General features: G+C 43.3%; 1 protein-coding gene across 1 annotated transcript in view; it reads right to left on the bottom strand.

Moving 5' to 3' along the window:
• DEPDC5 (DEP domain containing 5) overlaps window positions 1-24,981 on the bottom strand; it is a 150,109-nt gene that overhangs the window by 68,983 nt on the left and 56,145 nt on the right. Inside the window, exons 17-24 of the mRNA XM_023517676.1 lie at window positions 21,636-21,705; window positions 18,862-18,898; window positions 18,195-18,315; window positions 13,637-13,857; window positions 11,385-11,588; window positions 9,247-9,382; window positions 8,148-8,245; window positions 7,113-7,169 (exon numbers count right to left, since the gene is read on the bottom strand). Of these exons, the coding sequence (XP_023373444.1) occupies window positions 7,113-7,169; window positions 8,148-8,245; window positions 9,247-9,382; window positions 11,385-11,588; window positions 13,637-13,857; window positions 18,195-18,315; window positions 18,862-18,898; window positions 21,636-21,705 (944 nt within the window). The remainder of the gene's footprint in view (window positions 1-7,112; window positions 7,170-8,147; window positions 8,246-9,246; window positions 9,383-11,384; window positions 11,589-13,636; window positions 13,858-18,194; window positions 18,316-18,861; window positions 18,899-21,635; window positions 21,706-24,981) is intronic.

Raw genomic sequence — 24,981 nt, 5'->3', positions numbered from 1 at the left:
GAGTTAGAGGTTGCTGTGAGCTGTAATGCCACGGCACTCTGCCCAGGGGGACAGCTTGAGGCTCTGTCTCAAAAAAAAAGATGGTATCTCTTCGCCAAAAGAATTTCAGAACTTTTTGGGAACTGCCTGAAGCAGATTTTTATTTATTTATTTATTTTTGAGACAGAGTTTCACTTTGTTGCCCTCAGTAGAGTGACCTCAAACTCTTGGGCTTAAGTGATTCTCTTGCCTCAGCCTCCCGAGTAGCTGGGACTACAGGGGCCTGCCATAACACCTAGCTATATTGTTAGAGATGGGGTCTTGTTCTTGCTTAGGCTGGTCTCGAACCTGTGAGCTCAGGCAATCCACCCACCTCCGCCTCCCAGAGTGCTAGGATTACAGGCATGAGCCACCACGCCTGGCCCATGAAGCAGATTTTTAAAATTACTAATCATTATAAGAGAAGATATAATTTATTAATTCAGACAAAGTATTTCATTTAATTCACACTCACCCCAGGAGATAAAAGGTAGGTAGGATTCTTTTCCCACTGATCAAGAAACTGAGGGTCAGAGAAGTTAAGTAAATGACTAAAGATCTCACAGTAGGTAGGTGGAAACTGCATTTAGATTCTTTCCGCTCAACTTTACAGATGCTCTATTTCTTGACTATCCATCTGGGGCACCAGTTTCTAGCTGTTGAAATGTTATCTGTTTTTTGTCAATAGCTAAAAGCCATTTGGAGCTAAATTTTCTGAAAAAAAAAATCTTGGCTGACAACATCCATTTTCATGCAAACATAAAGCCTGATTATAAATAAGAAGCAACGAGATGAATTTTCTTATTCAGCTTAAAAACTGGTATGAAACATTAGCATTTGCAAAACATTCTAAGCAATAAGAGAAATATTAAACACATCACCTCTCAGGTTGGATGCCAAATTTGATCATCTGATCATCTGTTATTTTGTTCTTGTTGTTGTTGTTCTTAAGAAAATCCAACTCAGACTGAAGCTAGAAAAGAGGCCTGCAAGATGGAGTCTGAGAAGCTAAGCTGAAACAGTACAGCTGACCTAGTCTGACCTTGTCTGCTCAGACTTCCCCACATACCTTATGTGATTATCTAGTTAAGTTTCTCCACACTTGTGAGGATATTTATCTCAGGAGATTCTGGGGAGGTGGTCACACACAGACAACAGGTGTTATGATATAGGTAGAGTAAAGGTTACTTTGATGATATGTTTTCTCTGATAAGTCTCTCAGATATTTTGTTAAAGTGAAAATCATCTTTCTCATTGGCACCCATAGCTCAGTGGTTAGGGCGTTGGCCACATACATGCAGGCTGGCAGTTTGAACCCAGACCTGGCCTGCTAACCAAAAATGACAACTACAACAAAAAAAAATAGCCAGGTATTGTGACGGGCGCCTGCAGTCCCAGCTACTTGGGAGGCTGAGGCAGAGAATGGCTCAAGCCCAAGAGTTTGAGGTTGCTGTGAGCTGGGATGCCATGGCACATGTCTCAGGGCAACATAGTGAGACTCTGTCTCAAAGAAAAAAAGAAAGAAAGAAAGAAAATTACCTTTCTGTTGTTTAAACATTTTGCATTGTTAGAATGGAGACGAGTTTGATGTTACTTCCTATCAGATAAAGTTAAAATTTTCTAGGTTGGTTTCCTGGCATTTCATTGTAACGGTTATTAGAATTGTAACTGTGGCAGAACAGAATTGAGAGGCTACTTTTGCTGTTCTCCAGAATCCCTGGCCTTCTGACAAATAAAGCTTGTTTGGACCTAAACCCCATCTCTGCATATTGGTTGGACAGTGACAGATGGCCAGATCCTCTTCGTGTGGTAACTGTAGTTGCCCTACAAGGCAACTAAAATTCTTGTACTATTAAAGAAATAGTTGAACTTATCAGAGCAGCGTAGGGTCCTAACCCACAGGAGATGACCTGTGTCATCTCCAAGAGAGAAAGACATACATACATGCACACAAATTTTAAGGAAAAAGCCATTTAAAGAAATAAATATTTTAAGTGTTCCCAGGAAGATAATGACACAGTTTCTTTGCAGTCCAAGCCCAACTACACACTGCATTTGACGTTGGCTCTGCCTCTGATGCCTTATTTTCAGTGAAGCAGACTTGCTATTGGCATATGAAGAGCCCCAACAACCTTGACAATGGAGGTGAGATCTTGTGGTAGGTTAGTTCTGCTCCAATCCAACACTTGGGAATGAGGTGTCACTCTCAAAGTTCAAAGTCAGACACATCACTTGTGGAGCCAAATGCTAACGAAAACCATCTCCGTTCTGTCTCTTTTGCTATCTATTCAGAATTGAGAACTGTGAACTGTGTTCTCTAATTATAACTCTCAAGGCCATAAAAACCCAACCTGGCTTTAGTGAATGACCAGAAGCCCTTCCTTCCACCCTTACTGTGCTATGATTTACTTTTATATTAGCTCTCAGGCCAATCTGCGGCATGCACCCAACATTCATCACAAACACCAAGCTTGTAGATTCTGAGTCCCAACACTAAAGGTAAAGAAAACATGGCATCTGCTTATTTTCTTTTTCTTTCTTTCTTTTTCTTTTTTTTTTTTTGTAGAGACAGAGTCTCACTTTTTCGCCCTCAGTAGAGTGCACAGAGTCGCTCCAGCAACCTCCAACTCCTGGGCTTAGGCGATTCTTCTGCCTCAGCCTCCCAAGTAGCTGGGACTACAGGTGCCCACCACAATGCCCGGCTATTTTTTGTTGCAGTTTGGCCAGGGCTGGGTTTGAACCCGCCACCCTCAGTATATGGGGCCGGCACCCTACTCACTGAGCCACAGGCACCTTCCCATTTTCTTTTTCAAAATCATCTACCTGCAGAAAAAGGAAAGACACTTACTAACAAATCTTCTGAACTGGTCTTCAGTTAAAGAAACAGAGGGATAAAAACTCTCTGCCCAATCCCACCAACTGTGTGGGCCCTGCTGGGCAGCATGGTGAAAAATAAGGGAAGAGTGTGGCTGTGAGGCCTCAGCCAAAAACACTCCAAATGCAGTTCCACCGAGCCAGGAGGGAAACCCACAGAGAAGCAACTCCTGTGAATCATGACTCACATGTGAATCATGTCCACATGCAGAAGAAAATCTGAGTCGTGCTTGAGTGCCTGCAGATGGTATAAGCCAGCCAGCCCTAGGAGGTGAGGTCACAGATAAGGTTTTCCTGCTTCTCTTCTGTTTTTTGTTGTTGTTGTTGTTTATTTGTTTGTTTGGTTTGGGTTATTTTTAATGAATGAAATGTTAACTACTTGTGTATTTTGACCCTGCCTGGCCCCAAACCAAGACTCAGCGTGTTAAGTGTGGTAAGCTCACCTTTAAGAAACCCAACCTACTTTTTGTTGTTGTTGCTGCAGTTTTTGGCCAGGGCTGGGCTTGAACCCACCAGCTTTGGCATATGGGGCTGGCACCCTATTCCTTGAGCCATAGGCACTGCCCAACCCAACCTACTTTTGTTCCTGACAACAATTGTACAGAGTAGGCAGGTGAGACGGTGAGGATCTGTAAGCCCATAATACAGATGAGGAACCCAAGTCTCCGCAAAAAATGAAGGCTCAATTCCAAAGGCCAGTGAGGAGGGCTGGGACTTTGATCTTGGTTGTCTTCATCACAGCATATTCACTCATTGAGCATAGCCTAATTTAGCAGAGCTCATATGTTCAACCCACACTGAATTTGTTACTGGAACCACTCACATAGTCCAATTCCTCCTGAGAGGGCTTTCTTTTCATGGCTATTACCCCAGAGGGGAAATGCTTCAAATAAAATCCCAAGTGAATGAGAAGCCAGAGCTCCCTGAAGTCGGGAGAGTCAAGTTCTTGTTTCTTCTCAGCTTTAGCACAGTACCTAGAGTTCAATCAACATTTTTGGAACGAATAAGAGTTCTGTGAGTTTCAAGAAAGCAAACCATGTTTCATGAAGCTTGAGGATGGTTTGAAAGGAAACCAAGTAAGGTAGGAAAACACTGCCCAAGTCTTTGAAAAAGCAATCTAGCTAATTGTTCAACAAGGTTATAAGAGAGAAAAGCATTAGAGAAACGCCTAAGTCCTTCTTCAGCAGAGAGAAAGCTAACCTCAGGAAGCTTTTAGCATTCATTCAACTGGAGATGCAAACTGCAGACATATGGACCTTAGCTGTGAGGCTCTCTGGAGTAACAGCCCAGAAGAGGGGATAACAAGAGAAAGGACCTAAGATTCTGAGTGTGTCTGATCTGCCTGGGGAACCACTACACTGAAGTGAGAGGGGGAAGCAGGAGACAGAATCTGAAAGTAAGAAGAAACCAAGTGACACAATGCCATGGCTTTGACCTCAATGAGTCAGAAAGACCTTGGAGGAAATCATGCAGAGAAATTTCATGATCTAATGTCTGTTACAGAAGGATCACTCTGAATTGCTTTGTTGAAAATAAATGATAGGGTAGGGTAGAGGGAGCTGCCAATACCAGTTAGCAGACTACTGTACACAGGCAAAAGCCTGGTACCTTGAATAAGGCTAACGATGGTGAGGTAAGATTCTGGATATAACCTGAAGATTGATCTGACGTTAACTGGTTACTGCATATGGTATATGTGGCTGGCGCCCTACGCACTGAGCCACAGGTGCCAAGCCTTTCTTTTTTTTTTTTAGAGGCAGAGTCTCACTCTGTTGACCTCGGTAGAGTGCTGTAGCATCACAGCTCACAGCAACCTCCAGCTCTTGGGCTTAGGTGATTCTCTTGCCTCAGCCTCCCAAGCAGCTGGGACTATAGGCGCCCACCACAATGCCCAGCTATTTTTTTGTTGCAGTTTGGCCAGGGCTGGGTTCAAACCTGCCACACTTAGTATATGGGGCCGGCGCCCTACTCACTGAGCCATAGGCACCGCCCCCCCCCTTTTTTTGAGACAGAGTCTCACTCTGTTAACCCAGGCTAGAGTGCCATAGCATCATAGCTCATAGCAACCTCAAACTCCTGGGCTTGACTGATCTTCTTGCCTCAGCCTCCCATGTAGCAGGGACTACAGGAGCCTGCCACACACCCACTAGTTTTTTTCTGTTATTAGTAGAGACAGGGTGTCACTCTTGCTCAGGCTGGTATTGAACTCCGAGCTCAAGCAATCCACCCGCCTTGGCCTCCCAGAGTGCTGGGATAACAGGCATGAGCCACTATGCCCAGTACAAAGAAGCATATTCTATACAGAAGGGCTAATCTATGCCAAAGAAGATGAGGACACAATTCTTTTTGGAAGCCAGAGCAATGGCTTAACATGCTCATATAATAATAGTAAAAACAAGAGCTCCTATTTGTTGAGCACTTGCCATGCATGGCTGCTTCTGTCCTAAGCACTTACATGCATTATCACATTTAACATTCACAACAGTCTTCCTCACACATGAGGAACTGAGATCACAGAAAGTGGTCCAAGGCCTCAATACTCATCAGAGTTAAGAGTCAGGACTCATGTCCTAACAGTCTAGAACCTGTACTTTTTTCACAAGCAGCACCATGGAGGCTGGAGCCAGGTGACAAGAAGCATCACAAGCCACAAAGAACCACAAAAGGGTTAATATTTGGGAAGGAGTGACTGATGAGACCTGCATCTGGAAATATCTCATCCCTGGTATTAGGGAAGATGAATCAGCAAAGACAAGAACAGAGCAGGAAGACCATTTAGAGGGCTGCTGCAATAACAGCGGCCAGAAATGACAGAGGTCTGAACAAAAGCAGTGAGAACGGAGATGGGAGCCAAAGTCAGGAAAAGGAAGGAACAGAAGAGGAAGTGTGGGATGGGAACGACAAGACATGAGTTCAGCTGTCAACACATGAAGGGTGAGGTTCTTGTTAGGCATCCAAGTGGAGATGTCCATCAGGTAGACAGATTTATTGCTACAGGGCCCATGAGGGAAAAGGCTGAGCTGGAGATGCAGGGTGCAGAAAACGCTTTTCCAATGTGTCTCCACCAGGGAACGCTTAGCTCCCGAGGACTCCACAATGGTATCATCTGAGGATCTTCCACAACCATCCCCAAATATTCTTTGAAATCTTACTCCCCCCCCCCCAAGTACATCTGAAAATTCCTTTTCTACAGAATCATCTGGTCTGCCTGAATTACCTTAGGCCCAGAGCAACTCTAGTAGATCCTGGTGCTGCCACCATCCAAACCTGTGACTTCCCCTCTTTCGGGTTATCAATGAAACCAGCTCCAGGGATAGTCTAGTGAGTTCCACAGCAGCCTTTCTTGATGCAACTCTACCCCCAACTGCCTGGAAAGCTCAAACTCTGGGTTCCTAAAAAGTGGTTCCTCGGTTTAAGAAAGCAATAGAAACACTGCCTCTATACCCTTCTGAAGGCACTTTTTTTTTTTTTGAGACAGAGTCTCACTTTGTCACTGTAGGTTTAGTGCCGTGGTGTCATAACCTCAAACTTTTGAGCTCAAGTGGATCCTCTTGCCTCAGCCTCCCAAATAGCTCGGACTACAGGCACCTGCCAGAATGCCTATTTTTTTTTTTTCTGTTTTTAGTAGAGATAAGGTCTTGCTCTTGCTCAGGCGGGTCAGGAACTCCTGAGCTCAAGCAATCCACCCTCCTTGGCCTCCTAGAATGCTGGGATTACAGGCATGAGCCACTGTGCCTGCCAGGCTTAAAGGCAATATGAAGGAGTCTAGCAACTAGGTAACATTTTCAGCACCATGAGCGCAAAGATACAAAGTATCCTCATCCTCCAACTTTTTTTGAGACAAGGTCTCTCTCTGTCACCTGGGCTAGAGTGCAGTGGCATCACATAGCTCACTGTAACCTCCAACTCCTGGGTTCAAATGATACTCCTGTCTTAGCCTCTTCAGTAGCTGGGACTACAGGTATGCACTACCACTCCCAATTTTTTTTTTTTTTTTACTTTTTTATAAAGAAGAGATCTCACTATATTGTTCAGGCTGGTCTTGAACTCCTGGGCTTAAGCAATACTCCTGCCTTGGTCTTCCATAGCTGAAATTTTTATTCAATATGTTTTCTCATTTAAAACAAATGAATGTTGGTAAATAAGTTGACCAAAAAAGAAAAAATGAAAAAATGTATGAATGAATGAATAAAATTATAATCATTTAGGGATTCTCTTACTGTCAACACAGTTTCCAAGCCTTAGCCATAGGCCTCTAGGAATACTGTTGGATGAACCTACCGATGAATGAAGGAAAACATCATTACCAATTTTATACATTTTCACTTTTACTCCATCTACCTCAAGCTAACTTTTAGAAATACAAGTAAGCATCAACACTGTTATTTTTTTTTAAGTTTTATTGCTTTTCACATTCATTTTGTCCCTTCTAAGACTCTATAAAATCTGCCCCCACCCATTAAAACTCATGTTCTGCTACACCCTCAAAGGTACTCTAGATAAAGCCGTCAAAGGAGGACAGCAGTCTGGGTCAGAATACCTGCCCACTGGTTTGAGAAATTAGTTTTTTGTTTGTTTGTTTTTTTGAGAAATTAGTTCAATATCTCTATGTCTCTGGGCATTACACTGCCCATGTATAAAATGTGTCTAATAAGTATGCCCTATTGGAATGACAGGATGAGATTAAATATATAAAGGTGCTTCTGGAAAGCATAAAATCACATTCATATTTCTCTTCTTCCTCCCCCCTCCACTTGGAATCCTAATCTTCCGACCCTCTACCTAACCAAATTTTGATATGCATGCTCTGCTCACTTTTCTAAGCAACTACGCCACCCTTCTCTTTTCTGGTCTCATAACTAGAGCCACACTGTTCCCCTCTGAGACTCTCCTGACTGTTTTTTATGGAGATGGGGTTGCTCCCCTCACCCTAAAGGCTCCTTTAGAGCAGAGACCACTCCTCCTCTGGCCCTGGTGTTGCCCTCGACACCAAGCTCCTAAGCAGCCCTCAATCATGACTCCCTGACAGGATGATGATAAATGTAGCTTGACCAATACTTTCTCAGCTAAAAATGTAACGTGCAGCCCATTTATAATTCCATGCATTAAACAGCACTGTTTCTAAATAGGTCACCCAAAATCGTGGCTGAAATGATCTCAAAATAGATGTGGCCCTGCTTTCCTGGCCCTCACGTCTTTTCTAGATGTGAGCCTCCTCTGAGCGTCCCAACTCTTTCACCTCTTGGATTGGTTACCTGCACCACTGTTGCTAAGCAGGCTGACAGAAAGCTCTTCTGTTCCACTGAAGTTCAAGAAGGACATGCCGTCACCAGGCTGGTGGGAAGTGCTGTGCCTGCAGAGAACAGAGCCCAGCCACCTGGTTTAATGTGGGTCATCCACCTCTTTTTCCTGTTCACCCTATATCCCTGGGGGTTTCATCAGAAACTGGCCTGAATATTTAGCCACTTGGGCTGACAACCATCAGGACTCATATCTCAAGCCACCAGGCTGCAGTGCTTGGTTTGTGTGCCAGCTCTGGCCTCCTGTGTCCTGCTCCTCTGGCCTTGATACCCAACTGCTTTCCCACCACCACGCTAGACCACCCACCCTCTCTGTCCCATGCCTCCACCTTAGGAATAAGGATGGATGTGAGATGCTTAAGCAGACGTACTAGAGTTGCTCTAGTAAAAGGGTCATGCCTTGCCCATACCCCTTGCCCATCTCTAGGGATGTCAAGATGATTGAAAGAGGGGCCAAAGATTGCTCTTTGCAAAGTGTTTTCTAAAGCAACACAGGAACAGTGAGTCCAGGTGTAACCCAGGCTCACACTTGTCAAGGCTTAAATGACTTTCTTCCTACACTGACTCTCTTTAGATGCCTAATAAAACATTCAGAGCTCTGTTTCAAAAAAAGCTGTTTCCATAAACACAGGCCTTGATTGCCACTGCTTTTAGCATTAACTTCTAATCTCAACAGTAGAATTTCTCAATCATTAAAATGACAGAAGTCATAAAGAGGCTGCCCACAACATTTAGCATGAATCACCCGACTGACCACTCAAAACCCAAAGCATTTTCTCTCTCATTTTCAGCCTTGACTGAGGTTTAGACAAATCCATGTTTTAGATTCAAGATAAAGCAGGGCCTAAATGACATCTCAGGCAAAAACATCAGGTCGTTTGCTTTGCACTTTGCCCCGAGAAGAGAAAGACACTGACTGCCAAAGGAAGGTTCTAATCTTATATTGTCTTTTTAAGTCTTATAAACATGTTTTGTCAGCTATCTGTTATGCACGTTGTCCCAAGTGCCAAAGAATGTTCTCAAGTTACCTTCTGAAGCCCCATGCATATCTCACCTTCCAGCAGCTTCATGATATGCTAACTCCAGCAGCTCTGCAGAGGAGTGAGTTGGGTCCCTCTGCCCGCTGCCCTGCAGCTCCGCCATATTCTGTCGGGTCTGGTGATGGATCTGGATGGCCTCTCCGGATGGTCCTACCCAGACAAAGAACTACTAAGCATCATTCCCACCTGAAAGCTAGTGCTGTGCGCTTAACTGTAACTGTTCTTCTTTCCAACTGCTAGGATAAAGGTATTAGAGAGACTAAAAGATGAGCACACCACACAGGAACATGACACAAGACACCCTTGGGCTCCCAGAAAGGTACCTCCTCTTCCTAAGCTGGACCCATTCTACAGTGGAGCCTCATGTTCATCATCCTGTTCAGTCTATTAAGAATATTTTATAAGCCTGTTTGATGCAGGCCAACTGAGACACCACAGAGAAATATACCAGAATGGGAGGCAAGACCCCTTCCCAAGAGGGTTAACACAAACTCAATCAGAAGGAAGCACAAGTGAAACACCAATGACTCTGTTAATACTTAAGAAAATAACAACTATGACTCTGCTTCTCTAAGAAGCAGAAAATGGTTAAGTGCAAAGCAGTTGGAATAGGAGATAAACTGGAATTAGTCAAGTTTACTGAAGAAAGCTGCATAGAAAAAGAGATATTTTAGAGCTAAGCGGTTTTTTTAAATTTTTATATTTATGTATTTAGTCTTTTTGAGACAGAGTCTCTCTCTGTCACCCTGGGTAGAGCGCTATGGAATCATAGCTCACAGAAACCTCAAACTCCAGGACTTAAGAAATCCTCTTGCCTCAGCCTTCCAAGTAGCTGGAACTATAGGCACCCGCCACAACACCCAATTAGTTTTTCTATTTTTAGTAGAGATGGGTTCTTGCTGTTGCTTAGGCTGGTCTGGAACTCCTGAGCTCAGGCGATCCACTTGCCTCAGTCTCCCAGAGTGCTAGGATTACAGGAGTGAGCCACCATGCCCAGCCTAGAGCTAAGTGTTAAACAATGTTAGCAAGGGTAGAAGGGGACAGCAAATAGGTAGAAGAAATTATATTAGTGAAATCCCAAATGTGAAAGAGGCAAAACATGTGCAGAAGATCACTTGAGAAAGAGAAGAGCTCCTGAGGATGGGAATGAGGAGAGAGGTTGGGAAGCCGGCAAAGGAAGGCCTTGGCTATCAGAAGGCCACGCAGATGTATTTAGGAGGAAGAAACAAGTAAGCAGTGTTTGGAGGATACTGTTTTAGTAAAGTGTACACGAAGGGTGGGAGGAGGAAAAGCACAGAACAGGAAGAGCTGAAGGTCACAGAAGAAGCATCAAAAGCTCTCTTGAGAGCTCTCTCACATGGAGTCAGTGGGGATAGCAATAGAATGGAAAAGAAGCCAGAAAGACACAAGCAGTTTCTCTTTGACTGATTATGGCAGAGGTAAAAGGGCAAAGGGGGTCAAACCCCGTTTTGCCCTCTTACCTCACAGCCATGACCCCAATGTATTTCTGACTAATGTAACTTTTAAACACTAAAAGTGCAAAAAACAAACAAACAAACAAACAAAAAACTAGACATTTCCAGGCATTCAGAAGGATGGTTTCCAAGAAAAAAATAAAAAAACCTGGAACACAACACATCTGTTCCTTCCCAGCCCAGTAAGAGCTCATTAAGCTGGAGTTTAATTTTAGCTGCAGTGTTATAAAACCTTACTGTCATCTTCTTTAGGACAGACCACAGATCAAAAAGGACAGACTAGGAAAACAGTGAATGTGAAAAAAAATTTTTTTTCAGTTGTCACAGACCCCTAAGAAAAAACAAAGTACCATAATTCTGTGTAACCAAGACAGCAATATCAATATCCAGAGAGAACTAAGAGAAGAGGAAACGAACAAGAATGAGGGACATTAGTTGGTCTCAGGAAAGAAAGCAAGTAGCAAAGCAGTCCCTTAAAATACGCCCTTAGGCTTACACAGCTAATTAGTTACAAAGCCTGTCCAGGAGAAGACCTGAGATAGCCAAAGTGGACACGGTTATTCCCCTCTTACTAGAAGCTGGAAGCTGAAACACTAGACCAAAAACACATGAATGATGAGAGATGAGGACCATGGCTGGAACCCTAGTCCAAGGCTCTTCCTGAGCAACAAACTTACCCACAGGAAAAGTGTGCATCCAGCGCCTTCTGTTGGATGTGAGCTTCATGGGCATTCGAGAGGGGGCAAAGGGGTTAATCAGCGCTCGCTGGGGGGTGTATCCACCAGGCCGGACATGGAGCATGGATTCTGCGCTGCCCACATGGAACCTCCCTGGTGCGCTGGAATCTCTCTGTGGTGGCTCCATCATGTTCTCCAGGACATCTGCCCGGTATCAGGGAGTTGAGGCACAAAGAGAAAGCACAGAGCCATGAGGAAACCAGAACTAAGCAGGCTGATAAGCAGAACTGACAAGAACCCTGGATGTAAATGTCAGAGAGTAAGAGAAATGAGTAAAATTGCCAAACTATAAAGAATGGAGTATGTTTGGGTTTGTTACTTACTAAATACGTAGGAGAAGGAGAATTCAAGTTCCTGAATTACTGGCCCAATTAAGCCATCTACAAACTTGACAGAAAGGACCACATATCACCTGGAGACCCTGGACACTGTAGTGGATGTAATGACTGAATAATAGGACTTAAGTTGTCTCCTTGGGTCAGTGATTTTCAACTGGTGTGTGCTGTGAAAATTTTTAAAGACCATTAATTAAATTATTTTTGAAACAAGTTCAAAGCACAGTAAATACTTTTTTTTTTTTTTAGTTCAACATAATTTAAATGTGCCATGGAAGTTTAACTATAAGTTCAAGTGTGCCATGATATAAAAAAGGCTGAAAAACACTGCCCTGGGGATAGGGATGACTATTTTTTGTATGTGGGGGAAACAATAAAAATAGATAATTTGGTGGCTAGAAGGGCAAACCCTGGCAGAGCTAGTCAATTTTTTTTTTTTTTTTTTGAGACAGAGTCTCAAGCTGTTACCCTGGGTAGAGTGCCATGGCAACACAGCAACCTCCAACTCTTGGGCTCAAGCAATTTACTTGCCTCAGCCTTCCAAGTAGCTGGAACTACAGGCACCCACCCCAACACCCAGCTATTTTTGTTGCTGCTGTTGTTGCAGTTCTCATTGTTGTTTTCGCTGGCCCAGGCCAGGTTCAAACCTGCCAGCCTCAGTGTATGTGGTCAGCGCCCTACCCACTGAGCTACGGGCACTGCCCTCAATTTCTTTACTAAACCTGTTTGATTTTCCTCTTGGGCACACAACAAGAATATATCATTCCCAGCCCCTTTGCAGTGAAGCCAAATGACTTAGTTCCAGCAATCCAACACAGGTAAAAGAGATAATGTTCCAATTCCAGGCCTGAACCACAATGATCTCCACATATGATGCCTGTAATCCTAGCACTCTAGGAGGCCGAGGTGGATGGACTGCTTAAGCTCAAGAGTTTGAGACCAGCTTGACCCTGTCTCTAAAAATACCTGGGTGTTGTGGTGGGCATCTGTAGTCCCAGCTACTTGGGAGACTTAGGTAAGAGAATTGCTTGAACCCAGGAGTTTGATGTTGCTGTGAGCTATGATGCCATAATATTCTACCCAGGGCAACAAAGTGAGACACTATCTCAAAAAACAAAAAAAAAAGTCAGGAGGGGTCTGTGAAACAGTACTAGTAGTTGTTGCTGGATGGCCAAGTTACAAGAAGAGCAGCATCTGTGCTCCTGAGTGTTAGACAGGAACAGGTAGCTGAGAGGAGAAGCCTTAAAATAGAACATAGGACAAAGGTTTGTTTTTTTGTTGTTGTTTGTTTGTTTTTTTTGGTTGAGACAGAGTCTCACTATTGCCCTTGGTAGAGTGCCATGGAGTCACACAGCTCACAGCAACCCCCAATTCCTGCGCCTAGGCAATTCTCTTGCCTCAGCCTCCTGAGTAGCTGGGGCTACAGGCACCTGCTACAACACCCAGCTATTTTTTTGTTGCAGTTTGGCCAGGGCTGGATTTGAACCCACCACCCTCATCATATGGGGCTGGCGGCATCCTACCCACTGAGCCACAGGTGCTGCCCAGGACAAAGGTGGTTTTATGTATGGTGCTACTAGAAATGGCAAGGCAATAAGCAAACCTCTTTGACTCTAGACCTAAGAAAAGCTCTACATTAACATAGGAAAAGGTATTGTAATGAGAGAACAAAGTGTAGAGATAAAACATAGTGTAAAGCGCACATACCTAACAGCTAAGGGGATTCTCACCCACTGCACTGCTGTGGAAATAATGGAGATGGGGGACTCACACCCCACCCCAGACCACCAGCTCCCCACCCACCCTCTGCTACAGTAGGATGCTGTTGTCACTCTGTCTGTGTGCCAGCACTCTGACCTCGAGTGCTGGTGTAGCCCAGGGAGCTGCTGACTTCATACTGGTGCAAGTGGGGGTGTGGGATCATCAGGATGTTGGTACTCTTGCCCAGGGAGCTGTCATCAGAAGCCTGGCTTCTCACTTCCTCAGAGGGCAGTGCACGGCTGGGCAGGGAAGGGCTGGATGAGACATCGCAGGAGCTGGCGCTCTTTCGACTATGACTTTCCCGCTCTCGCACGGACCTGTGGGCAAGAGACAAAAAGTTACCACCAAGCAATGAATCCTGTCCCACCTCTTAAAGCCATCACCTGCCCAAGCCACTTGGGAAACTAATGACAAAGACCCCCAATGTGATACATGAGTGGGAAATACATAGGAGGTACTTTGCCCTAAGCAGCTTGAAATATGTAAGAAAGGGAGAAATGACTGATAGTTCTCACATAGCCAAAGTGATGGGATCAGAGCTGTAAAGAAGTGATGGCCCCACCTCATCCTACTGATCAATCTCACATCACTAAAAACAGGGGACCCGACAAGAGACCATGTTATGTAAGACAAAGTACACAGTACCCCCAGAGAAGTCTTTTTGCCCTTAAACTTGAACCTAAACCTAACCAAGCTTCTAGAGATAATTCACACTTTAGAAGAAATTCAGAGGGGCGGTGGTATGGCTCAGGAAGTAGGGCACTGGTCCAATATACTGAGGGTGGTGGGTTGGAACCCAGCCCCGGCCAAACTTCAAAAAAAATAAAAAAAAAAAAAAAGAAAGAAAAAAGAAATTCAGAGAGTAAAGAGAAAGGTAAAACATTACAAGGAAACAACCAGCCAAAAGAAGAAAGCAAGATATTCTACTATTAGACACACACACAAAAGACACATTACAACCAAAGGAAATGTGTGCATCTTGTTTAGATCCCAAATTATACAAAACAACTATAGAAATATGTTTTTGAGATAAATGGGAACTGTGAATATGGGTTGGCTATTAGAGGACATTAAGAAATTAGTGTTAATTTTGTTATTAGTATTAATTTTTTAAAGTTCTTATTAGTAAGAGACATATACTGACATATGTATCAGGGAAGGAGAAAGAAATAGGAATGCCTAGGATTTATTTTAATATTCTTCAGCCAAAATGTAAAATGTGAGAGAAGTGATGAAATAAGACGGGCAACATGGTGACAACTATTCATGATATTAGTATCTCTGAGCATGACTGAACATTTCCTTAATAAACGTTTAAAAAGCAATATACTGGCTTGGCACCTGTAGCTCAGCAGCTAGAGCGCCAGCCACATACACCATGGCTGGTGGGTTCAAGCCAGGCCAGGCCTGCCAAACAACAATGACAACTACAACAAAAAAAATAGCCAGGAGTTGTGGTGGGTGCCTGTAGTCCCAGCTAATCAGGAGGCTGAGGCAAGAGAATTACTTTAGGCCAAGAGTTTGAGGTTGCTGTGAGATATGACGCCACAGCACTTTACCAAGGGTGATATAGTGAGACTCTGTCTCAATAAATAAGTAAATAACAATTACTCATTAAAACATAACATATGAAATTTACTAAATGTAGAATATAAATGTCACAACAACTAAGAAAATGCCAAGAAGGCAGTTTGATGAAAATATTTTAATTGTATATAAAACCAGCACACTGTACCTTATGATTGCATTAATGCACACAGCTATAATTTAATAATAAAAAAACAAAAAAACAAATCCATAAACTCCATAAAGAAAGAATCTCTAGAAGCAGTAGGAAGAAAGATCAAAAAGAAAGAAGCCCGGCTCAGTGCCTGTGGCTCAAGTGGCTAAGGCGCCAGCCACATACACCTAAGGTGGTGGGTTCAAATCCAGCCCGGGCCCGCCAAACAATAATGATGGCTGCAACCAAAAATTGCCGGGCATAGTGGTGGGCGCCTGTGGTCCCAGCTACTTGGGAGGCAGAGGCAGAAGACTTGCTTAAGCCCAGGAGTTGGAGGCTACTGTGAGCTGTGATACCACAGTACTCTACCCAAGGGGATAGCTTGAGGCTCTGTCTCAAAAAAAAAAAAAAAGAAGCCCAATGGGGAAGTAAAAATTAAGAACAAAAGACTTAGCCCACCAATAGGATGCCCTTCTGACATCAGAGTCTTCCTTCTCCTCCTGGAAGGATTTTGTTTTACCTAAGAGTTTAAATAAAGCCTGAAAATAGATCCCAGGAGCTGACTACATATTCATTATTTTAACAGAAAATACTTAAGCACCAAAATATGCTTAGCCATTTGTAAGAGGTAGAGCACAGATTAAGACATGGTTTGTGCCTTCAAGTTACCTGGATACCTAAAACACTAGGTTTTGCTGTTGTTGATTAGATAAAAGAAAACCAAAAATCTAACTATGAGAGCAATTTTAAAGACTCAGAAGAAAAGCCCCTAAGTAGCTACTACTGAGGCCTTAAGTAGCATCACGTGTAGGAAACCTGCTGTTAATAGCACTTATTCTGAGCTCTAAACCAGGGGTCCTCAAAATACAGCCCGCGGGCCACATGCGGCCCACCAAGGACATTTATCTGGCCAGCCGGGTGTTTTTGCTGCCACTGCCTGTCCTGCTTAGCAGCCGACTCGTCCTGGGCCTGCAGTCCGGCCCTCCAACGGTCTGAGGGACAGTGAACTGGCCCCCTGTTTAAAAAGTTTGAGGACTCCTGCCTAAACAGTCTCAGGAAGAGATATTACAATGGGTTCAGGGAAAAGGATTAAAAAACAAAAAACAAAAAAGACCATGTGTAGCTTGGCACCTGTGGCTAAAGTGGCTAAGATGCTAGCCACATACACCTAAGGTGGCGGGTTTGAATCTAGCCTGGGCCCGCCAAGGTGCCTATGGTTCCAGCTACTTGGGAGGCTGAGGCAGGGGACTCGCTTGAGCCCAGGACTTGGAGGTTGTTGTGAGCTGTGATGCCACAGCACTCTACCCAGGGGGACAGCTTGAGGCTCTGTCTCAAAAACAAAAACAAAAACAAAACAAACAAAAAAAAAACCATGTGGGGGCAGCGCCTGTGGCTCAGTGAGTAGGGCACCAGCCCCATATGCCAAGGGTGGCAGGTTCGAACTTGGCCCTGGCCAAACTGCAACAACAAAAAAAGAAATAGCCAGGTGTCGTAGCAGGCTCCTTAGTCCCAGCTACTCGGGAGGCTGAGGCAAGAGAATCACCTAAGCCCAAGAACTGGAGGTTGCTGTGAGCTGTGATGCCACAGCACTCGAATCAAGGGCAACAAAGTGAGACTCTGTCTCTTAAAAAAAAAAAATCATGTGGCCACAACTTCATTTGGAACAAAATTAAGAGATATAATATTCTTACAGTTAGTTGTATTTAAATATACACATTTAAGAAATCTAGAAAACAGTATTTAGCCAACCAGGGGAGAAAACAAGGTAGAATTCTGTTTCTCACATTCATGCAAAAAAATTCTACATAAAGAATTAAACACAGGCCAGGCACAGTGGCTCACACTTAGAATCCTGGCCTCCCATGGTGGATTGCTAGAGCTCAGGAGTTTGAGACCAGTCTGAGCAAGAGAGAGACCCTGTCTCTAAAAAAAAAAAAAAAAAAAAATAGCTGGGCTGTGTGACAGGTGGCTGTAGTCCTAGCTCCTTGAGAAGTTGAGGCAAAAGGATCATTTGAGCCCAAGAGTTTGAGGTTGCTGTAAGCTATGATGCCATAGCACTCTACAAGGGCAACAAAGTGAGAGACTCTGTCTCAATTAAAAAAAAAAAAAACATAAAATCCAAGGCTATAGGTTCTGCGTCCGTAGCTCAGTGAGTAGGGTACTGGACACATATGCTGATACTGGAGGGTTTGAGCCTAGCTCAGGCCACTAAACAACAATGACAAATGCAATCAAAAAACAGCGGGGCGTTGTGATGGGCACCTATAGTCCCAGCTATCTGGTAGGCTGAGGCAAGAGAATTGCTTAAGCCCAAGAGTTTGAGGTTGCTGTGAGCTGTGATGCCACGGCACTCTACCAAGGGCAACATAGTGAGACTATGTCTCAAAAAAAAAAAAATTCTAAGACTATAAGCAGTAGAATAAAATATACGGCTGAGCATGGCCTATAATTCCATGCCCTATAATCATGCCTATAATTCCAGCATTTTGGAAGGCTGAGGCAAGAGGATTGTTTAAGCCCAGATTAGCCTGGGCAACAGAGCAAGACCCTATCTCTAAAAATGTAAAATAAAATTAGCCAATCATAGTTGCTTGTGCCTATAGCCCTAGCCACTTGGGAGGCTGAGGTACAAGGACTACTTGAGCTCAGTGAGCTATGATAAGGCCACTGATTCTAAAATCTGTGGATTACTTCTCTTAGCTAGAATGCTCTCTTTATTTTGAGACAATACTTCACAGCAAACAATGGCGGGGACTGAAGAGCCTGAAAAGAAAATCCCTGATGCTCTACATAGCATGGCTTTCTTCTGGCTAATTTTAATTTAAAACGTTTTCAAAGTTACTCCCATAAATATGCCTAGTGGACATCAGGCGATTTGTGCACATGTATACCCTGCCCTCACCCCCCGCCCCCAAAGTGAATCTGGCAGGAAACCTGCAGGTGGCGAGGCGCTGAGCCCGGGATGGGCCGGGCAGCCTGAACACTTGAGCATCATAGGCATCATAATCTACTTGGATGGGAAGGGCGTTCTCAGATTCTTTTGGAGACCCGAGAGCTGAAATACACAAATAATACAAATTGTCATCCAAGTACATTTCAAACAGATGCCTTCAGAGGATTTCCACCAAAACCTGCAAGGCATAGGTGACCATCATCTCCCCTTGGAAAATGAAATAACCCATCTATCAGGTTTGGGATTAAACAATATGCCAAAGTTATACAGAGATAGTACAGCATTAAAAGAAGGCAAGGTGTGGGTAGCATTTCATTCTTCTGTGATCCTGCTCTAAAAATACCATCTTAGTATGTTTAGTACTTTAATACTTTTTACCAAATAAATAAATAAATGCATGAATAAATCAAACTTTCTACCTGATCCTGACAACTGATCTATGAAAAAGAAAAACAAGGTTTTGTCATCATTTCACAGTGTTTAGGACCAAAATACAAGGTGGTTAAAGGACCTTCCATAGTGACACAAAAGGAACTCAGGTCTTCCAACTTTTCTGTGAACTTTTAAGTGATTTCACATAATCTTTTTTTGCCATGGGTTAGGTGACTCTTTCTAAAAGTAATGTAAGAAGATCTCAAAAGTACTCACATGTATCACGGCCATTTTTTGCTTTCTCAGAGGCAGGCTGTAAAATTAAATTAAATAGATAGTTAATCACTTCCTCCTCTGCCAGAACAGAACTTATCACAAGGCACAGTAGGCACATGGCTGCTCCCCAAGGCAGAGACCATGTCTTAACACTTCCTGTAACTGATGGAAAGGCAGTAGCTAACGTCTGACACTTACCTACCATGGTCCTTTCCTTCTCACCTCACATCTTGTTTGTTCTCAGAGCCTATCCAGTAGGGACATAGACCTCACTTTAAAAGGGACAATATTAATTTCTAGACAGGATAAAGAAACTAGCCTACAGTCACATGATTAGCAGGTGGCAGAGTCAAAATCCTAACTGGTGGTCAATCCACTGTTCAGGTGACCCAAAGGCTATGTGTTTCCTTTCCCCACAGCACTGTCACCTGTCTGCTTATACCTAAGAGAGCTGAGCACTCTGCAGATCACCTAGTATGCTAAAATGGAGAACCAGGTAGAGGAAAAAAAATCTGACAGAACTATCATTTTTTAGATTTTTTTCAATGAATCTTTTTCAGGACCCTGAGACCTCTCATAACAATATTCATGATCAAGATGCAGATACGTTTCTCCACTTTGGCAAGAATGGTTGTGGTGAAGGCATAAAACCTCATAAGGCAGGAGAAGGCTCTTTGTAGGCAGAGTCCTATCTCCCAGCACTTTACTACTTGACATGGCCTATTTAAGGGGTCTTCAGATTCCTCCAAATTAATATTTTCCATTTTAACAGTCCTCCTTGCCAAAAAAAAAAAAAAAAAAGAAAAGCGAAGAAGTGACCCTGAAACTATTCTTTTTAAAGACAAAGTCTCACTCTGTCACCCTGGGATAGAGTGCTGTGGCATCATACCTCACAGCAACCTCAAACTCTTGGGCTCAAGTGATCCTCTTACCGCAGCCTCCCAAGTAGGTGGGACTATAGGTGCCTGCCACAATGCCTGGCTAGTTTTCCTATTTTGGGTAGAGATGGGGGTCTCACTTTTTGCTCAGGCTGTTCTTGAAGTCCTGAGCTTAGGTATTCTACCCACCTCGGTCTCCCAGAATACTAGGACTATAGGCATGAGCCACTACTCCTAGCTGCCCTAAAACTATTAATGTAACGTGGCCACAAATGGGGCAACTCTCAGAGAATTCAGCTCTACTAGAAATAGGCAGAGGAGTGACAGCACCCTGGTGTGGGGCCTCTTTTTCTTCTCATATTACATCAAAAATACTTGTTCAGGTTCTTAAAACTGTCATTTTTTATTAGTTACAAATATATTCCATCAAGTAGATACGGCATGGTTTGTTCAGCCATTGTTTTCTTGCTTTCAACTTCTCACTATTATAAATGAAACTAGACCCAAATCTATTTTACCACATGCCCCAAAATGGACTTGCCTAGTCAAATGGCATGAACATTGACATTGCTCCCAATACACATGGTTGAACTGCTTTGCAAAATTATCATACACTAACCAGGTACTCAAGTACCAATTTTACCACTTTTTTCCAGCATGTAGTATAATTTATATATTTTAAACCTATTTGGTAAGCAAAAACATGAATTTACTTTCTAGGTTTTTTTTTTAGACACAGTCTCACTTTGTTGCCCTGGTAGAGTGCTGTAGCATCATAGCTCACAGCAACCTCAAACCCTATGCATAAGCGATTCTCTTGTCTCAGTCTCCCAAGTACCTGGGACTACAGATACCTGCCCCGCTATTTTTAGAGACAGGGTCTCGCTCTTGCTCAGGCTAGTCTTGAACTCTTGAGCTCAGGCAATCCACCAGCGTTGGCCTTCTGAAGTGCTAGGATTACAGGTGTGAGCCATCTTGCCCAACCCCCACTTTCTAGTTTGAATTTTCATTTCTTTCTTTTTTTTTTTTTTGAGACAGAGCCTCAAGCTATCCCCCTGGGTAGAGTGCTGTTGCATCACAACTCATAGCAACCTCCAACTCCTGGGCTCAAGCGAGTCTCCTGCCTCGGCCTCCCAAGTAGCTGGGACCACAGGCGCCTGCCATAATGCCCGGCTATTTTTTGGTTGCAGCTGTCATTGTTGTTTTGGCGGGCCCAGGTTGGATTTGAAACCACCACCTTAGGTGTATGTGGCTGGCGCCTTAGCCACAGGTGCCGAGCCAGAATTTTCATTTCTTTACTATTAGGATGCACCTTCTTATCACATTTCCCTTTGGATATCTGAGTTTTGTCCCCGCTGGTATCTGAGTGGCCTCAGGATTGGAATAAACCAGTCACAACATAATAAAATTAACTTTTTCCATGTTTTTCATGCTGTCTATGGGGGTTATTTTATTATTCATAACTGTAAAGTTCTAAGACAAATTTCTTTTTTTTTTTTTTTTGGAGACAGAGCCTCAAGCTATCCCCCTGGGTAGAGTGTCGTGGCATCATAGCTCACAGCAACCTCCAACTCCTGGGCTCAAGTGAGTCTCCTGCCTCAGCCTCCCTCAGTAGCTGGGACCGCAGGCTACTTTTTGGGTGAGCCATCAACACCCAGCTATTTTTTGGTTGCAGCCATCATTGTTTTTGGCGGGCCGGGCTGGATTCGAACCCGCCACCTTAGGTGTATGTGGCTGGCGCCCTAGCCACTTGGGCCACAGGCGCCGAGCCGACAAATTTCTTAAACCCTGTTCCTGATCATGGGGAGGATGAGGGGAAATGAAGGTTCTTTAGGACTAAAATAAACACATCAATGTGTGACAGTCCCCAAAGGCTCTCCTGGTCATGAAACCTACCTTCTTTCCTGCCAGTTTTATTCGTGGAGTGAAACTGTTACAGAAGAGCTGGCTTTTGGACGTGTAGAAACTATAAAAGAAACCAACAGGGCCATTAATCTAAATCCCTTTTATTTTAACCTCAAAACATAGTTGACATCCCAGGCATGGATTAGTCCTCCAGTGATGGAATTTATTTTAAGCTTCACTGATCTTGCAAATTCTAACTTCTTTTGCAAGAAGTGACTATAAAACATTAATTATGTTTCTAATTGTTATGCTATTCTTTTTTTCCCCATAAATTATTTTATGCATGCAAATCTTAACTCCTAAGTGGATCAGAATCTCCTCCTTGTGGCAATGATTAAAATCTATTTATACCATGATACTTTCACCTTGATACCTGGCATGATGCTACACCCAAGGGAGGTCCCTATCAATCGATTAGCACTTAGTAAGCAAGAATAAAGCAACAAAAGAAAAAGGTTAGTACTCAAGAAAAGATGGCAGAAACCATTAAATCCCAATGCCTCTGAAGAGCATCTTAATATATTCATGTCAGGTATACAAGAAAACTGGAGACTCATCCTTGCCTTGAATATGCTGAAAGAGGCTGTGCAGCCTTTGCTATTACTCAAGCATCTCTCTGTATTCTCTTTTATCTATCATTCACTAGTGGTAAAGATGTTTTGAATATTGACCAATCTCCACCTTGCATCAAAACTTTGACCACAAGCAAAAAAGAAAAAAAAACCCAAAAATCAAAAAGGCAATTTCAACAGATGACCAATGGATTGTGAAGCAACCCTTGTGGCATATTAAGTAAATAAGAACTTAAAATGCGACACACAGGCAGCACCCGTAGCTCAGTGTGCAGGGCGTGGGCCGCATATACTGAAGCTAGAGGGTTCGAGCCTGGTCTGGGCCTTCTAAACCACAAGGACAACTGCAACAACAACAAAAATAGCCAGGCATTATGGCAGGCACCTGTAGTCCCAGCTACTTGGGAGGCTGAGGCAAGAGAATCACTTAAACCCAAGAGTTTGAGGTTGCTGTGAGCTGTGATGCCATAGTACTCTACTGAGGGCGACATAGTGAGAGTCTGTCTCAAAATAAAAAAAAAGGGATGCCACATAAAGACAGACCTAGAATCCAAATGGGCCCTGTGATTTGGTCTTTCACAGTGGTATTTAGGAAAGTATCAAATAGAGAAGGCTACTCTCTTCCCAGATATTAATTGTAAAACATCTGAGTGCTCAAGTGATGTCAGCATGAAGAAAGGGTTTCTATCACATAAAGCATAATGAAATTACTATTTTTGAAGGTCAAATACCATCTAATATCATGGTTTCAAATATCTTAGTTTCAAACTAAGAACTGCAGCTTTGTCATGAACTTGTTGTTCAACCCTAGGCAAGCCACTCGGGAACTCATTGCCTACCTACACAATGTGACTGAATGGTTTACACGATTTCTAAGATAAATTCCTGCGATATCCCAAAAATCTCAGTTTTATAACTTCCTTTTTTTTTTAATCTTCCTTTTTTTTTTTTTTTAGACAGAGTCCCACTCCTCTGTTACCCCAGGCTAGAGTGCTATGGCATCATACCTCACAGCAACCTCACACTCAGGCTCAAGTGATCCTCCTGCCTCAGCCTCCTGAGTAGCCGGGACTACAGGTGCCTGTCATAACATTTGGTTAGTTTTTCTATTTTTAGTAGAGACAAGGTCTTGTTCCTGCTCAGGTTGGTCTCAAACACCTGACCTCAAGCAATCCATCTGCCTTGGTCTCCCAGAGAGCTAGGATTACAGGCGTGAGCCACTGCACCAGGCCAGTTTTGTAACTTTTAATATACCTGACATTAAGTTACTTTCTGGATCAATTTTCATTAAGAGATAATTATACTTTGGGAGCAGTTAAGTCCTCACTGAAGACAATTTGATTATGCTTAGTAAACTCTTGGGCCTTAACATAGTGGGAATACCTTGCCTGTTTCTAAAGAGGCTTTGCTGACTAGAAAAGAACAAGAGCCCCTGTGAGCAGCTGTCCATCTCAGGGCCTTGTGTTCCCATCCCCAAGTGGCACAGGCAAACAAAGCTTACAACGAAATGAAAAGCAGGCCTTGGGCCTTCACGCATCTCAGATTCTAAAGCATCTGGTTCCATCCTCCATCTTAACTGGCATCAGAGAAACAATTCAGGATGAAAAATAAAGTGAAAATTCAGGAAACTTTCAAGTTGCTCTAAAGTAAAATTAAAGGAAACTATAATACTTCATATACAACTTTGTGCATGCTATGGTTATTTTTTACCTTACTTCCTGAACTAAACTGAAAACCATAAAATATGATGTATAATTAAAGAGCAGCTATTTGTTTTTTTTAACCGGCAATTGAATCTGAATGTCTATTAAAAGATTACAGATCCAAAGATAGAGGCTGACAAAAAAAGAAGTTACTCTGAAATTGTGAAAAAAAGAAATCAGCTCCATCTTACTAGGTTTTTATTTTTATTTTCTTTTATTTTTAATTTTTTGTAGGGACAGGGTCTTGCTATGCTGTTCAAGCTGGTCTTGAACTCCTGCCCTCAAGTAATACTCCTGCTTTGGACACCCAGGTGTAAGCCACTGTCCTCAGCCAAGAATCAGGTTTTTAAAATAATGGTAATATAGGCCAGGTATGGGGTACAGAGGCTCACACCTGTAATCCTAACACTCGAGGCCAAAGTGGTTAAATTGCATAAGCTCAGGAGTTCAAGACCAGCCTAAGCAAGAGCAAGACCCATCTCTACTAAAAATAGAAAAACTAGCGAGGCATGGTGGCAGGTGACTGTAGTCCTAGCTACTCGGGTGGCTGACGTAAAAGGATCACTTGAGCCCAAGAGTTTGAGGTTTCTATGAGCTATGATGCCACAGCACTCTACCCAGGATGACAGAGTGAGATTCTGTCTCAAAAAAAAAAAAAATAAATAATAATAATAATAATAATGGTGGCTTGGCACCCATAGCACACTGTTTACAGAGCCAGCCACATACGTTGAGGTTTGTGGGTTCAAATCTAGCCCAGGTCAGTTAAAAACAATGACAACTGCAACAACAAAAAAATAGCTGGGTGTTGGGCAGTGCCTTGGCTCAATGGGTAGAGCGCTGGCCCCATATACTGAGGGTGGCAGGTTCAAACCTGGCCCCAGCCAAACTGCAACAAAAAAATAGCCAGGTGTTGTGGCAGGCACCTGTGGTCCCAGACTACTTGGGAGGCTGAGGCAGAAGACTCGCTTGAGCCCAGGAGTTGGAGGTTGCTGTGAGCTGTGATGTCACAGCACTCTACCCAGGGGGACAGCTTGAGGCTCTGTCTCAAAAAAAAAAAAA

The sequence above is a fragment of the Otolemur garnettii genome, unplaced genomic scaffold (genome assembly GCF_000181295.1).
Source record: "Otolemur garnettii isolate 467f Iridium unplaced genomic scaffold, OtoGar3 scaffold00116, whole genome shotgun sequence".
NCBI classification, from domain to species: Eukaryota; Metazoa; Chordata; class Mammalia; order Primates; family Galagidae; genus Otolemur; species Otolemur garnettii.
Note: the sequence above shows the minus strand (reverse complement) of the source record. Positions and strands in the feature narration are given on the sequence as shown.